This window comes from Palaemon carinicauda, chromosome 6 (assembly GCF_036898095.1).
Source record: "Palaemon carinicauda isolate YSFRI2023 chromosome 6, ASM3689809v2, whole genome shotgun sequence".
NCBI lineage: Eukaryota > Metazoa > Arthropoda > Malacostraca > Decapoda > Palaemonidae > Palaemon > Palaemon carinicauda.
The window spans coordinates 66,510,416-66,524,696 of record NC_090730.1 but is presented as its reverse complement, the minus strand read 5'-3'; the positions used below and the strand labels follow the sequence as shown (position 1 = coordinate 66,524,696).

General features: G+C 41.5%; 1 protein-coding gene across 11 annotated transcripts in view; it reads left to right on the top strand.

The window, feature by feature from the left end:
* Positions 1-14,281, top strand: part of Plc21C (Phospholipase C at 21C) — a 935,201-nt gene that overhangs the window by 582,598 nt on the left and 338,322 nt on the right. For all 11 annotated transcript variants that reach the window (XM_068375234.1, XM_068375236.1, XM_068375240.1 and 8 more), the window contains one exon: positions 926-1,090. In XM_068375234.1, coding sequence (XP_068231335.1) covers positions 926-1,090 — 165 coding nt within the window. The remainder of the gene's footprint in view (positions 1-925; positions 1,091-14,281) is intronic.

Here is a 14,281-nt window from a genome sequence, read left to right as displayed (position 1 = left end):
CTCCATATAACCTCATCACACTCCACATTGCTTCCCTATCAACTCTATCATACTCTTTCGCCAGATCCATAAATGCAACATACACCTCCTTACCTTTGGCTAAATATTTCTCGCATATCTGCGTAACTGTCAAAATCTGATTCATACAACCCCTACCTCTTCTAAAAACACCCTGTACTTCTAAGATTGCATTCTCTGTTTTATCCTTAATCGTATTAATCAGTGCTCTACCATACACTTTTCCAACTACACTCAACAAACTAATGCCCCTTCAATTACAACACTCATTCACATCTCCCTTACCCTTATATAGTGGTACAATACATGCACAAACCCAATCTACTGGTACCATTGACAACACAAAACACATATTAAAGATTCTCACCAACCATTCAAGTACAGTCACACCCCATTCCTTCAACATCTCAGCTCTCACACCATCCATACCAGATGCTTTTCCTACTCTCATTTCATCTAGTGCATATATGTATGTATGTGTGTATGTATGTATGTATGTATATGTATGTATGTATGTATGATGAGAGAGAGAGAGAGAGAGAGAGAGAGAGAGAGAGAGAGAGAGAGAGAGAGAGAGAGATTGATTGATTGATTGATTGTATGTGCGTGTGTGTGTGTTTCTACAGCTATTTGTACATATCCTAATGAAATACATTTAAAAGAAGTTGTTTTGTTTGAACTGTATTCTATTTTCCCACATTTAAAGTATTTTTATGTATTGCACACAATCTTATCTTTGAAAGTTTGTAAATTGATAGTTCTTATAAAGGGGATTTCTAGTCTTTGAATTAATGTTAGTATTCATGGCTACACAAGCATTGTGAATTTCCATTTTTTTCAATATTTAAGTAGAGTAGATATCTTTGAAACCCATTTCAGTAAACTACAATCTCTTCTAATGTTTCAGGTAATTTCAGGCCAGTTTCTATCAGATAAGCGATCTGGGTGTTATGTAGAAGTGGAAATGTATGGTCTTCCTGCAGATACTGTCCGAAAACGCTTCCGGACTAAAACGGTCCCAAACAATTGTTTGAATCCTGTTTGGGATGAAGAGCCATTCGTTTTTAAAAAGGTAATATACTTTAAAGATTAAAGGTAGTGTCTACCACACAAGAGTCTCTTATTATTAGCACAAGGTATCCAGCTTCTAGTTATAGGTATTTACTTTGAATTCTTACTTAATGTTTGAACTAATATGCAAAATGTTTTGAACTAATATGCAAAATGTTTGTGCCAGGTTATTGGTTTTATACAAATTTTTTTTTCATATTTTGATATATGATAAGGTTGTTTTAAGGAGATTGTAGATAAACAGTAATATGATCTTTTGGTGTGAAGATACTTTTTCAAAAGTGTGAAGGTACCTTGTCACTAACAGAATATATAGTAGAGCCTTGCAATAACTGATACTTTTAATGGATTTCGGATATAAAGAACTAAATCCAGATAACTAGAGTTGTGTTCAGTTAGCAAAGGTCAATGTAAGAAGTACATAGTTCTGAGATGTTTATATATAGTTACTTTGTTCCGGCGTAGATACAAACCCTCCGCTATTTATAGGGGTATACAGTACTTTCGGCGTAGCTGTAAGACGAGCCATGATAATTTTAGTAAGGAAAAACTACCCCATCTGCTAGTTAGGGGGTGGGGATTAGGGTAGACTGGCTACCCCGCTCACTCACACCTCTAGGCTGAATAACCACTTTACTTTATGGCTTGGTAGAGGACGGACATGCTGCCTTTCTCTCCTGCAAAGACTTGTCTTGATTGTTTTTCTGTTTAGTTTATTATCTTGTGTGTGTTTTTATCTTATACATATATATATATATATATATATATATATATATATATATATATATATATATATATATACTGTATATATATATATATATATATATATATATATATATATATATATATATATGTACATATATATATATATATATATATATATATATATATATATATATATATATATATATATATATATATATATATCATAGACTCCTTTAAGGAAGGACTGGAACGTCCCCTGCTCGGGGTTTTTAATTTGAGTCTGAAAGATTAACTTGAGTCTGGACTAAAATGACTTCTAGAAGGGCTAGAAACACGTTCTCTGGATCTAAATGGGGGTTTTTGACGATGGTGAGTTCAATAGTAACATTTTCAACACCACCTGGGGTCATCTTCAAGGTCTAAAGGTCATTTATCAAGGTCAAATTTGTGAATTTTGGTCATTTTTGCTCGTTTTTTGTGTGTAACTCATAAATGGTGAGAGATAGCTGATTATAATATGAGGCAAGTCTGCAGAGCTGTCCGAATTTAATATATATTGTCATATATCGTCCTTCAAGAAAGGACTGGAACGTCCCCTGATCGGGGTTTTTAACTTGAGTCTGAAGGATTAACTTGAGTCCTGGACTAAAATGACTTCTAAGAAGGGCTAGAAACACGTTATCTGAGTCAAAATGGGTGGTTTTTGAGGACGGTGAGTTCAATAGTGACATTTTCAACACCACCTGGGGTCATCTTCATCATCTTCAAGGTCAAAAGGTCATATTTCAAGGTCAAAATAGTGAATTTTGGTAATTTTTACTCGTTTTTGTGTGTAACTCATAGATGGTGAGGGATGGCTGATTATAACAAGAGGCAAGTCTGTAGTTCTGTCCAAATTTAATATATATTGTCAAATATTGTATTACTCAAACATTCCAAACAAGCCCTAAAACAATGAAACACTAAAATAAGAAATACAGAACGGTATTTCTCATCACAACAAAACTCAAAGACATTAACATTTGATTAGATGAACATCGCTAGATGGAGAGCTTTTCTTGCCTCCTGAGGCATCTCACAGCCTTTTCTTTGTCACTTACATTGAGAACCTGAGCTTTCAATAGAATGTTGGCTAAAGTCGTACATGCTGCATTATTAGTAGCTAAAGGTGCATCTACAAAAGATAACAATTCAGCAAAATGAAAGTGGCAATGCATTTTAGTCATGGCATGCAAATTATAGGCATTATGTACAAAAAGGACAGTTGAAATAGTTGGCACACTCAGTCCACCTCTATTCAAATGATCTAAGAACTCAGATGACACCTCGTTACCATCTTCATCATCCATGATATCCTGCATACTAGTGCTATTACAATATTTATGAACAAGGTATCCAGCCAAATATACAACTTTATGCTTAAGGTTATCAGCAGACCTCAAGAGCTCCCGAGTGTCTTGAGGAGTGATCTCGTCAATGAGTTCACTTCGCTCATCTGTACTGAAGACTTTCCTGGCTTGTGTACTCATAGGTGTTTACCTGTTCAGTTATGGATCTAATCTGGGACCATTTTGAGAGCAAGCTGTTCTTTTGCTAAGGAAAAAGTCGTTTAGGCACCCCAATGCCATCTTTCTCAACTCTATTCAAGAATAGGAATCCAAAAGGTGAGTTGACTTGTTGTAGATGAAAGAACTGCATGACAGTTTGTCCAGTAGCGTCAGTTCTTGATAGGTAGAGATCTTTCTGGTCTTTTATGACGTTAAAACCAGGAAAATAGGAGCTAATTTTGGCGCGAAATTGGTCGAAATCTCGGATTTTGTCTGCAGCCTCAGCAGCTGCATGCACCTTTTTAGCTCTTGATTGTGATGTAGAAGATGATGTTGGGCGTGGGGCTGAGGTAACCTGCTTCATAGCTGATTTTGGTATTCCAGGAAATATTGATGGAGGTTGTTTGAGTCGTTTGCCACCCTTAACTGACACCCATTCACAATTGAAATGTGTCTCACAAATATATATATCTCCTTCAAGCGTCTCAAGCTTTCTTTCTCATTCGGCATTGCCAATATCCATCTCTCCCTCTCAGGATCTTTTGGAAAGGATATGACTTTTACATAAGGTGTCCCATCATAGTTCCCTTTATAACCAAAGCAGCTACAGTGACGTGGCATATTGTGAGATCACCAGCTGGACCGTTTCTATAACAAAAACAGAAACAAAACACATTAGTCAGTGAGATTTGAACAGAAAATGAGATTTGCATAGAAAACGAGATAAAAACAGGAAAAGTTGTGGGAGCAAAATGATCTTAAAATTTGAAAATACATAACATATGTCAATTTAAAAAAAAATCAGGCATGAAGTCTCTCAGACTCAAGTTAAAAACCCCGAGGTCCTGACGTTCCAGTCCTTCCTTAAAGGAGTCTATGATATATATATGTATATATATATATATATATATATATATATATATATATATATATATATATATATATATATATATATATATGCATGTATATATGGAAACATACACATGTTGAATACTTGTAACTTTAATTACTGCTGACAAAGTATCCGGTGGACTCTGCTGTAAGGGAGTCGTCATTGTGTTGATATACCTCCCCTACCTTGCCGCCTTCCCCTGCGTGGGTGGCCGGCAATTCCCAACACTCCCATGTGTTTGTTCAGTACCTTAGTTAAAATTTATAATAGTTCCACTCCCTTTCGAGGAATTCTCTTGCAAGTAAGGTGACTTATTCCCCGAATAGTGCACTTTATGCAGCAGTTATGAATTATAATTCATCACAACTTTTATTTCCTTTTTACAGATAGCAGCGACGTAGTAGAAGACCAATGGCTTCGGCCGCTCTGGTCAACGTTCTGCGCTTCCTGTGGCAGCTCGTGAGCTGCTCACTTTACAAGGTGGCACTCGTTGCCGACCTTCAACTTGAACAAGGCTTGTTGATGGGAAGCATAGAGTGCTGCTAGGAGGTTCACCTCCAGGGGTTGGAGAACCTTCCCTTACGAGGGAGTGTTAACCTTCCCCGGAGTTGGGCTGCTCCTCTTTCCGAGGGAGAGCTTCCCTACTTCAGCCATTCAGCAAACTTCCCTCTTTCAGGAAGAATCGCTGACAACTCTGCTATCTCTTCTCCGAAGACTGTGCTTCTTCCCCATGAGCTGGGGAAAAAGAAGTCCAAGGCTTGTTCCTCCTTCGGGGGAACTTCTCTCTCGTTCGCGAGAGATCGTTACACCTTTGCTTTTTCCCATGGAGCTGGGAGAAAGCTTCTCTTATGCGATGTCCTCCTTCGGGAGGACATCTCTTTTGTTCGCGAGCGTGATTAATACGCCTATGCTCTTTGCCGATAGAGCTGGGAGAAAGCCTGTCTTAGGCGGTGTCCTCCTTTGGGAGGACTTCTCTCTCGTTCGCGAGAGAGATTATTACGCCTATGCTTTTTTCTCATAGAGCTGGGAGAAAGCTTGTCTTAGGTGATGTCCTCCTTCGGGAGGACATCTCTCTTGTTCGTGAGAGATTTTATTACGCCTATACTTTCTTCTTATAGAGCTGGGAGAAAGCTTATCATAGGCGATGTCCTGCTTCGGGAGAACTTTCCTCTCATTCGCGAGAGAAATCTTATGTTCAACTTTTGTGTTAGGGCTGCGGATCGTCGGTTAGGCATTGAGTCTGTTTTTGACACCGACGAGTTTGTTTATCCACCAGGGGCAGTGGCAGAGCTTTCTCCGAAGCAGGTTATCCCTTCAGGGAAACGAGTTTCTTGTTCTCGAGAGAAGACCGCCTTTAGGCATCGGTGGTCCCCCTTACGCTTATGGCTCTCCTCCAGGGGGCAGAGCGAGAGTCTTGTCTTAAGCGACGTTCTCCTACTGGAGAACAAACCTCTGCAGCGGAGGAGGTATCTTTAGAGCGGTATTAGTGTCCCCCTCGGGCAGAGTCTGCTCAGCGTTCCTCTCCGGATGATCGTAGGGTGGAAAGGGTGGTTACCCCTCTCTATCCTGGACGTTCTCCTCGTGCTGTGAGATGTCTTTTTTGAACCAGCTGGTTCTCCTCGCGGTGATCATGAGCCTTTCGGCTCTCGTCATGTTGAGCATGCGGGTTCTCATGACCTAATGAGTCCTTCGGGCCTCCGTCGCGTTGAACTTTCGAGTTCACACGACTTGCAACCTTTGGGTTTCAGTTACGTTGATCCTTCGGGCTCTCGTTCTATCAGTCATGCTGACCTTTCGGTGTCTTGTGACAAAAAAACTTGCGTTTCCCGTTGCGCTATCCCGTCGGAGTCTCGCAACACAGGTGATGCTGAACCTTCGTGCTCTCATGCCTTTAGTCACGCTGACACTTCGGTGTCTTGTGACAGGGAAACTTCGGTTTCCCGTTGCTCTGATCCTTCGAGGTCTCGCAACACAGAACATGCTGAACATTCGGGCTCTAATGACAGGGAGTTTTCGGACTCTCGTCTTGTAGAGCGTTCGCGCTTGCACGTCCTGTGCTATGCTGAACCTCTGGGTTATTATAGCAGGGAGTTCTCTCCTTGTTGCGCAAAATTTAGGGGTTCATACGATCACGCTGAACCTCCTGGTTCTCGTGAAACAAGTCACTTCGGACTCGTCACGCGGAGCGTTCATGCGCGCGACCAGCTTGGCGCGCACGACCAACTTGGTGCACACGACCAACTTGGCGCACACAACCAACTTGGCATGCACGACCAACTCTCCGCGCATGACCATCGTCATTAAGAGTATTACTCTAATGACAGAGAGTCTTCGGACTCTCGTCGCGCGACTACACGCGCGGCCATCTCTATGCGCGTTACCATCGTCATCGAGAGTTTCACTTTTATGACAGTTTCAGACTCTCGTCACGCGCACGACCAACGCTACGCTCGTGACGATCGTCATCAAGAGTTTTACTTTTATGTCAGAGTCTTTGGACTCTCGTCATGCTAAGGGCTCACGCGCGACCATCTCTACACGTGTGACCATCGTCATCAAGAGTTTTACTCTTATGACAGTCTTCGAACTCTCGTCGCCCGAGCACAATTAGCGCTATGAGCGACCATTGTCATCAAGAGTTTTACTCTTATGACAGTCTTCGGACTCTCGTCGCGTACGAGCAATTAGCGCTACGTGCGCGACCATCTCTACACGCCTGACCATCGTCATCAAGAGTTTTACTCTTATGACAGAGTCTTCGGACTCTTGTCGTCATCAAGAGTTTTACTCTTATGACAGAGAATACTCGAACTCTCGTCGCGCAGAGTATTCACGAGCGCGTGGCCATCGCTGTGCAAGACACCAACTATATGCGCACGATCAGCGTAAGGGTAGGTCTGTGCCACTCTTGCCTACTGGGAAGCCTCCCACAGGTAAGAAGGTCCAGAAACCTGCCGAAGTTCCTAAACCCCTGAGAGATGCCTGCTGCTGCCTAGGGGTTTCCGTCTCCCTACAGGTAACTATGACATAGTTCCTTTGGGTTCTGATCATGCTTCTGGTTTAAGGAACCCCGGTGGGTTCATACAATCTGATTACTGAAGATTCCATCAGGATTCAGCGACAGAGTTCCTGTAGTTTCTTGTCGCAGTGATCCTTAGGGTCGTGCTAAATAGATTCAGGATCCCTTCTGGTCGTTAGGAAGGAATTCCCGAAATAAATTCAGAACCCTTAGGTTCTCGTTGCACCGAATTTCTCGGTTCCCGCGATCCAGAGTTTTTTCTGAAAACTCTATGGTCGACCCCCTCCCTACCTGATTGGTTTTCCAAAAGCGTGACATGTTACATCACTCTACACTCCCAGCTGATCACTATGTCAGGTAGGCTGGTCTTGCCAGCACCGAGCCTTTCGTTTTTGAACGAACCACCGTCATCTTCCCTCCACCCTCCCATTTCGAGTGGTTGGTTTAGCAGGAGGCTTGTGATCCTTTCTCGTCATCGAGAAACCCTCAACTGCTGGGACGGAAATTAGCGGGGAATGAAAAATTCTTTATATTCCAGTTCATTTCCCTGGGCAGGCCTTCTCTGAATTAGATGGTAGTTTTCTCACTAGCCTGAAAGTGTTCGATGGTAACTCCTTCGTTCCTGAGAAGTTTTACAGAACTTCAGTGGGTGATGTTAAAACTCCACAAAGGCCGTAAGCCTTCCCAGAGCATGCGCTCTATCCAAGACAAAACCGTGAGGTTATTGTCATAAACTCTGGTTCCACCATTTGATTGAGTCAGCCGCTCCCGTCATTCTACCTCGGGTACAACGACTTACCATTTTACATGATAGGCTTCTGAGACTTCATTCTACCCTTACAGGGTTATTGTCTCAAACAATTAGTCCCAAAAGAGCAGTGTTAGCTTACGTTTTAGAATGATAGCAACAGCATGGGCAGCTTTTCATTACATTACGAACATTTCAAACCCCGCCCACAGGGAACCAGACATCTTTGTCTGTGTACGAACGCTATCTAGCCCCTCCCACAAAGAGGAGAAATGATAGCTTTTATAACTGTATATTTTGTTTGAGAACATGTGCACTCTCATTCAAAAAATTATTACAGCTAGTCAACGATAAAGAATTCCTTGGGCAATAATGTTGCGATTTGTCGCACATACATTATTCCTGCAACCGGATTCATTGCAAACATTTCCTGGAGGCAGAGATTACACTTGCGCTAGCGCAGATGGGCAAGTATATATGTGTGCATGCGATCTTTCTGCCAGTAAGGGCTATATACATCTTGCAATTAGAACTCCGTTCTCTTAAGTTGCATAGCTATATCCCTTACTGAAACCAGGTTATTCAGTACATTACTTGGCTACTTTCCTGTAACCAGACATACGGCATTTACGTTCTGCCATCTCATAGGCTTTTATTCCTTTCTCCCGATCAGAAGTCGTAGTCTCCTACAATGACTCTGACCGGAAACTTCTCATAAGCATATCTGTTCCCGAGTAGGGAACATACAATACAATTGCAAGTTTACCGACCGCAGATGGAGAGGTACGAACGTTTTCGTCTTGAAAAGGAGCAATCTCCCTTACGAACGTTTTCAACATTCTCTATCTGAGTTCCGGACATGACTTTTAAAACGAGTTGAGCATGTATGCGTGTCATGCTCACAGTTCGGTGTTACTACTCCGTAGTAGACTTATGCTTATTACCCATCCAACAATAGATTGAAGATACGTCTCAATCTCCTTTTGTGGTTGGTTGGATGCGTTCGGTAATTACCGTCCAGTCTCCTGTCCGGAACGCGATCTCTATGGAGATTCGCTCTTATAACATGAGTTGTACTCATTAACTGGTTTACCGTTTGATATCGGTCTTATTCAGCCAACCACACTAAATTGGTGGCAATTGGAGGGAGGATAGGCTCCTCCCCTTTACTGCAAGAACGTGCAAATAATTGCACGTCACGACATTCCCTCTCGTCTCTCCTCTGGATCTGATGCTCTCTTTAATGCATCAAAAGAGGGGTGGAGTATATGCCGTACCATCCATCCTCGGCCGTTGGCCCGATTCAGAAAGGTACCAGCATTCACCTCTCTTAGAGAACCATCTAGCAGTAGGAAGCCTCAGATGGGCAGAGGACAGCCTGTTGCCCCCATCCACTCACGTCATTCCTGGTACAGGAATGTGCTTGCAGATAATCTGAACAGGACCACTCAGATAGTGGGCTCTTAGTGTCTTTGAATCATCTTGTATCCAACAAAGTCTTAACTTTGTGAGGTCCTCGACTGTGGTCTTGCTCGCAGCGGCCCTGAACTTCAGGCTCCCGCTCGACCATTCCCCAGTCCCGGAACACCAGGCCCTCGAACAAGATGTATTCCAAGATCGGTGGGGCAGCATAGAGGTGTACGCTTTTTTCCCCGTTCGGTCTGGTGAGTAAGTCCTCAGCCAAGTCAGGATAAGCAAGATCTTATCAATGACTCCAATAGCTTCGCTATGGTATCACGCAGAATGGGTCCCAGACCTTCTGCAGCTCCCGACGGAGTTCCGAGGGATCTTCCCCACGACATGATCTTCCAAGCAGCCATATGCTAACACTTTCCAAAGCCGACACTTTTCAGCCTCAGTCTTCCAGGCGAATTGATCGGTCCTTTGTGACTGGTGTCGTGGAATGGGACTCTCTCCCATCGATGCCTTTACTTATACCAAGTTTGACATGACTCTTCCCCCATCGGATCTCAAGCTCCTCCTGGGAACGCAGTTAGGGTCCCTCAGTCCCTGAAGGCCCCTCTCTACGAACCTTTATGCCAGGCAGCAGATCGCTTCCTTACATGGAAGACGGCCCTTTCTACTCACTTTGGCTTTGACCAAGACTGTTAGTATGTTGTATGATCCATCTTCTGATGTCTTCTACTCTTGGAGATGGGGAGAAGTAATCCTCAGCGGTGTCCCTGAGTTGATTACCAAGACTCAAAACCCGAGTGTGCTGTACCCTAGGTGCAGCCCATTCTGTATAGAGTGTCTTCGTTCGGTAACCGAAGACCCTTCAACTGGGGTTTTACCCCTTGATGAGTCTGTGGTGTTACCTTAAAAGAACAACACCAGCTCGTCCTCGTGTGTCGGCGCTGCTGACCAGCACGGGGAAGGTCAAGAGGAGGATCACAAGGATTTCCTTCCACTCTAGGACCGGAAGGCTATCGAGTTTGCTCTCAATCTAGACCCTCCTCCATCCTAGGACCCAGAGCTTTTAACGTCAGTGGCGTTGCTACGTCCCTGGCGTTCAAGAAACTACTCTGTGGAACAGATACTGTAAGTGGGCATGTGGAAGCATCAATCGACCTTCACGGCCCACTACCTGCAAAGACGTAACCCACAGTAACATGGAGACCTTTTTCATCGGTCCTATGGTGGTCGCACAACAAATGGTCTAAACACCTCAGGCTCCTTGATCGTCAAGTAGCAGAGGGTTGAGGGCTGAGGTTAGCTGGGTTAGTCTGGGGTGAGTGAGTAAGAATGAATGGCTTCTTTCTTCCTTTCACCTTCTCTCCTTTGGGGAAAACAGCTCTGTAAGCCTCAGCATAGCTGACCTCACCTCGCTGCAGGTAAGACTCATTTCCCTTGTGCCTCCTAAGTATAGGATAATACTTTGTTACATCCCCAGTACCTTTTTGAGGGAGGATATCGAGTAAGTCTTAAGAACAATAGGTTTTGTACTTGATTTCCTGTTAAAAGACAGCCACACTGTTAGTTCCACTCACACACAAGCTTCTGCAGGCCACTATCAGCGCATTTTCTCATATAGGCACTTAAATTTAGTGAGGGTAGGGCTCCTTCTACTATCGATCACAGATCGAGATAGAGAGTACCCCAGGTCATGACCAAGGCCAGTTGGTGAGGACTTCCTTCCTCCTAAGAGTAAGTCACCCCTATAAATAGCGGAGGGTTTGTATTTACGCCGGAACAAATAACAAATTTGGAAGTAATTTGTATTTTTCCAAGTACAGTATACAAGACTCAAGCTATTTATACAAAGTGGCCTGCCACCCTGTCCCCCGAGAAGTCCTGCCATAAAGCCAAGTGGTTACTCAGCTGAGAGGTGTGAGTGAGCGGGGTAGCCAGTCTACCCCACCCCCACCCGCTAACTAGCAGATGGGGTACTTATCCCTCACTAAAATTATCATGGCTCGCCTTTCAGCTACGCCAAAAGCATACCCCTATAATTAGCTCCAGGTTTGTATACTAGAAAAATACAAATTACTTCCAAATTTGTTATATTTCTTTACATAAATTTAATAAAAATACCATTTTTACCTTATTTATCATTGGCATTTCTTTCTAATAAATAGCCTATTTCAGGGATATTTAATCTATATCAACATTTTTCTATGCAAGTCCAAGTCAGAAAATTTAAACTCAGCTGATTTTGTTGTCAGCTTATTTCAAACTAACACAGTCAAGAATACACATATAGATAACAAATAGTATTCTTGATATTGTATATATAAAGATGCGTTTTTACAAATGTTTTACCGTACTTAATGTATCCTTAGGAATTTGAAATGAAAAAAAGCTGTTTCTATAACATGCTTTTCCTAAGTATGGTACCATAGGAAAACCATTATTTTGCTATTTTCAACACTAAACACACAAACTAAAGCATTTATCCATTCAAATGATAACTAATGACTAATGGCTTATAGTAAACTGTATGATAAATTGTAGTCTATAACATATTGGTATTTGAGCAATATATATTATGAGATGCTTTGAGTAAGTTTGGAAAGTACGTACAGTAATCAAGCCAATCATAGAAAATTTAAACATCGTTAGCTGATTCAAACAACCACTGTCAAGGATATGTGCGCATATAAATAAAATGTATCCTTAATATAATTTCTAAATACTGGCATTTTCCTTGGGCCTCACTGCCCTTGTCTCACTGCTCTGATTTGAAATATTGTCGACAGCCCTTTCATCAGATTCTCGTTCTTTACCAGAGTGAGTTATGGTAAGTTCTAGTGGGTAAAGATTACAAATTGAATGTACTTTTTCCAATTCATTTCTTTGTTTTACTTTAACTGTTCTTATTTTGCCATCATAGCCTTTTATTAATAATATTACCAGAAAGATTGAGGTTTGTTTGGGACCTTTATTAGTACTATATCCCCTAATTTAATTTTAGTTTCCCAAGTGGATTGATATAGGTTTCTGCTGTGTTCTCGCAGACAGAAAAGGTAGCTCTCATACCACAGCTTCTTAAAACTCTTGAATATTTCCTCTTGCATTTCAAGGGTTTTTTTCAAGTGAAGCTGGCTTTGGTAATCTAGCTAGACATCCTCATCCCCTCTCAATATCAACGACGCATTTACGTGCATCTTAAGGAAGGAATTAGGTATTATAAGTTTGACATTGTCTGAACTTGATTTATAGGTTAATGGTCGAGAATTTATAGCCAATTGAATGCTTGAAAGAGATGTGAGCATTTCAAAGTATGTTAATCAGGCCCTATCGATAGGTTTGTAGAGGCAACTCTTCAGAACTCTGATCAGTCTTTCCCATGCTGAACCTACCCAAGCTGAATACAAAGGGATTTTATAATATTTGACATTGACCTTTTCCAACTCCTCTAATGCTTCACTGAACTCTAAGGATATAGTCAATATATTTCCATCCTTTATGAAGGTTTTGGCATTATAACAGCATAGGTAATAAGGAATATAGTACATATAACAAAATCTGTGAAAGGCTAGTATAAAATTCTTGCTGGACATATCAGCTGATAATTCAAAGTGAACAGCCCTAATATTGAGACGAATAGAAATGAGAACATAAACTTAACCGACCGATCACTTTAACCCAAAAGTGGCCAGTGTAAGCTACACCCACATGTTGGAAGGGCTTTGCAAACTTCATTTGATGATTGGACATTTCTGTGAACTTGGGATATTTAAAGGCTAAAGTATTAAATCTTTTATAAATGTAACATGTACTCAGTACACTCTTGACAGCCATCTTACCCTTTGATACCCAGAATCCTTGCTCTTTAATATGATTAAGAGTAGTTCCTATACCAAGGTGTTGCATTTTTTGGTGGCAGTCTTTAATTACTAGATTTGTTAGCAGGTGCTGCTTCGGAAGCAGCACCAGATTGTGAACTTCATATTTGAAATAGGAACATTTACTTATCCTACCTCTGGATCTTAATAAACCTATGGAGTCTAAAAGCAAGTTGAGATTAGATACCGGATGACGAATATCTTTAAAATTCTTCTTTAGATTTGTTGGGAATTCTAATTTATTGCGGAAACAGTCATTTTGAGCTCTCTTAACCCAGTATTCCTAGGCTTTTCTCTTTGGATCACAATCCTGAACTTTACCTAAAAATTTAAATAGATGGCTTGTTGCCCTGAGCAGTCCATCAAAGCTGGAATATTTATTAATATTTAGGATCCCAGTGATGACTTTCTTGGACTATGAGGCAGAAGCCATGCATCTTTTGCTTTTCTGGGCAGATAACAAACTCAACAAAGGATATTAAGGTCACTTAAAGTCATTAGTTAACCAATGTGGTCCATCTAACCAGAATTTCATTTGTTCCAAATATTTAAGATAGGATAACCCCTTGGTAATTATGTCTGCGGTATTTTCGTCTGTATTAGCATAATGGTATGCAACAGGAAGCCTTTATTTAGAGGTTCTTTTGGTTTGTAAGCCGTCTGCTTCCAATACTCTATTACGGATGAATTTTGTCTACCTTTGTTTCTTTTGTCAAAAGCCAATTGAGCACAACCTGAGTATTCACACTCGCGTTTACAAATTGAAACTGTTCATTCTAATAAGCCTCTATTATTATGGGAAGACATTTGAAGGGTAGTATAACTTCCAAAGGCTCTAAAGTAGGTATACTATGCTCTTTATTCTTACTGAGGGGAACAGACTTGGACTTAGAAAATGGGTATTTACTCTTGCCTTCTGCATTTACTGTGTAAGCTACAAAACCATATGCTTTTATGGAACTGTCACCAAAAATATGGAGGCCATATGACATT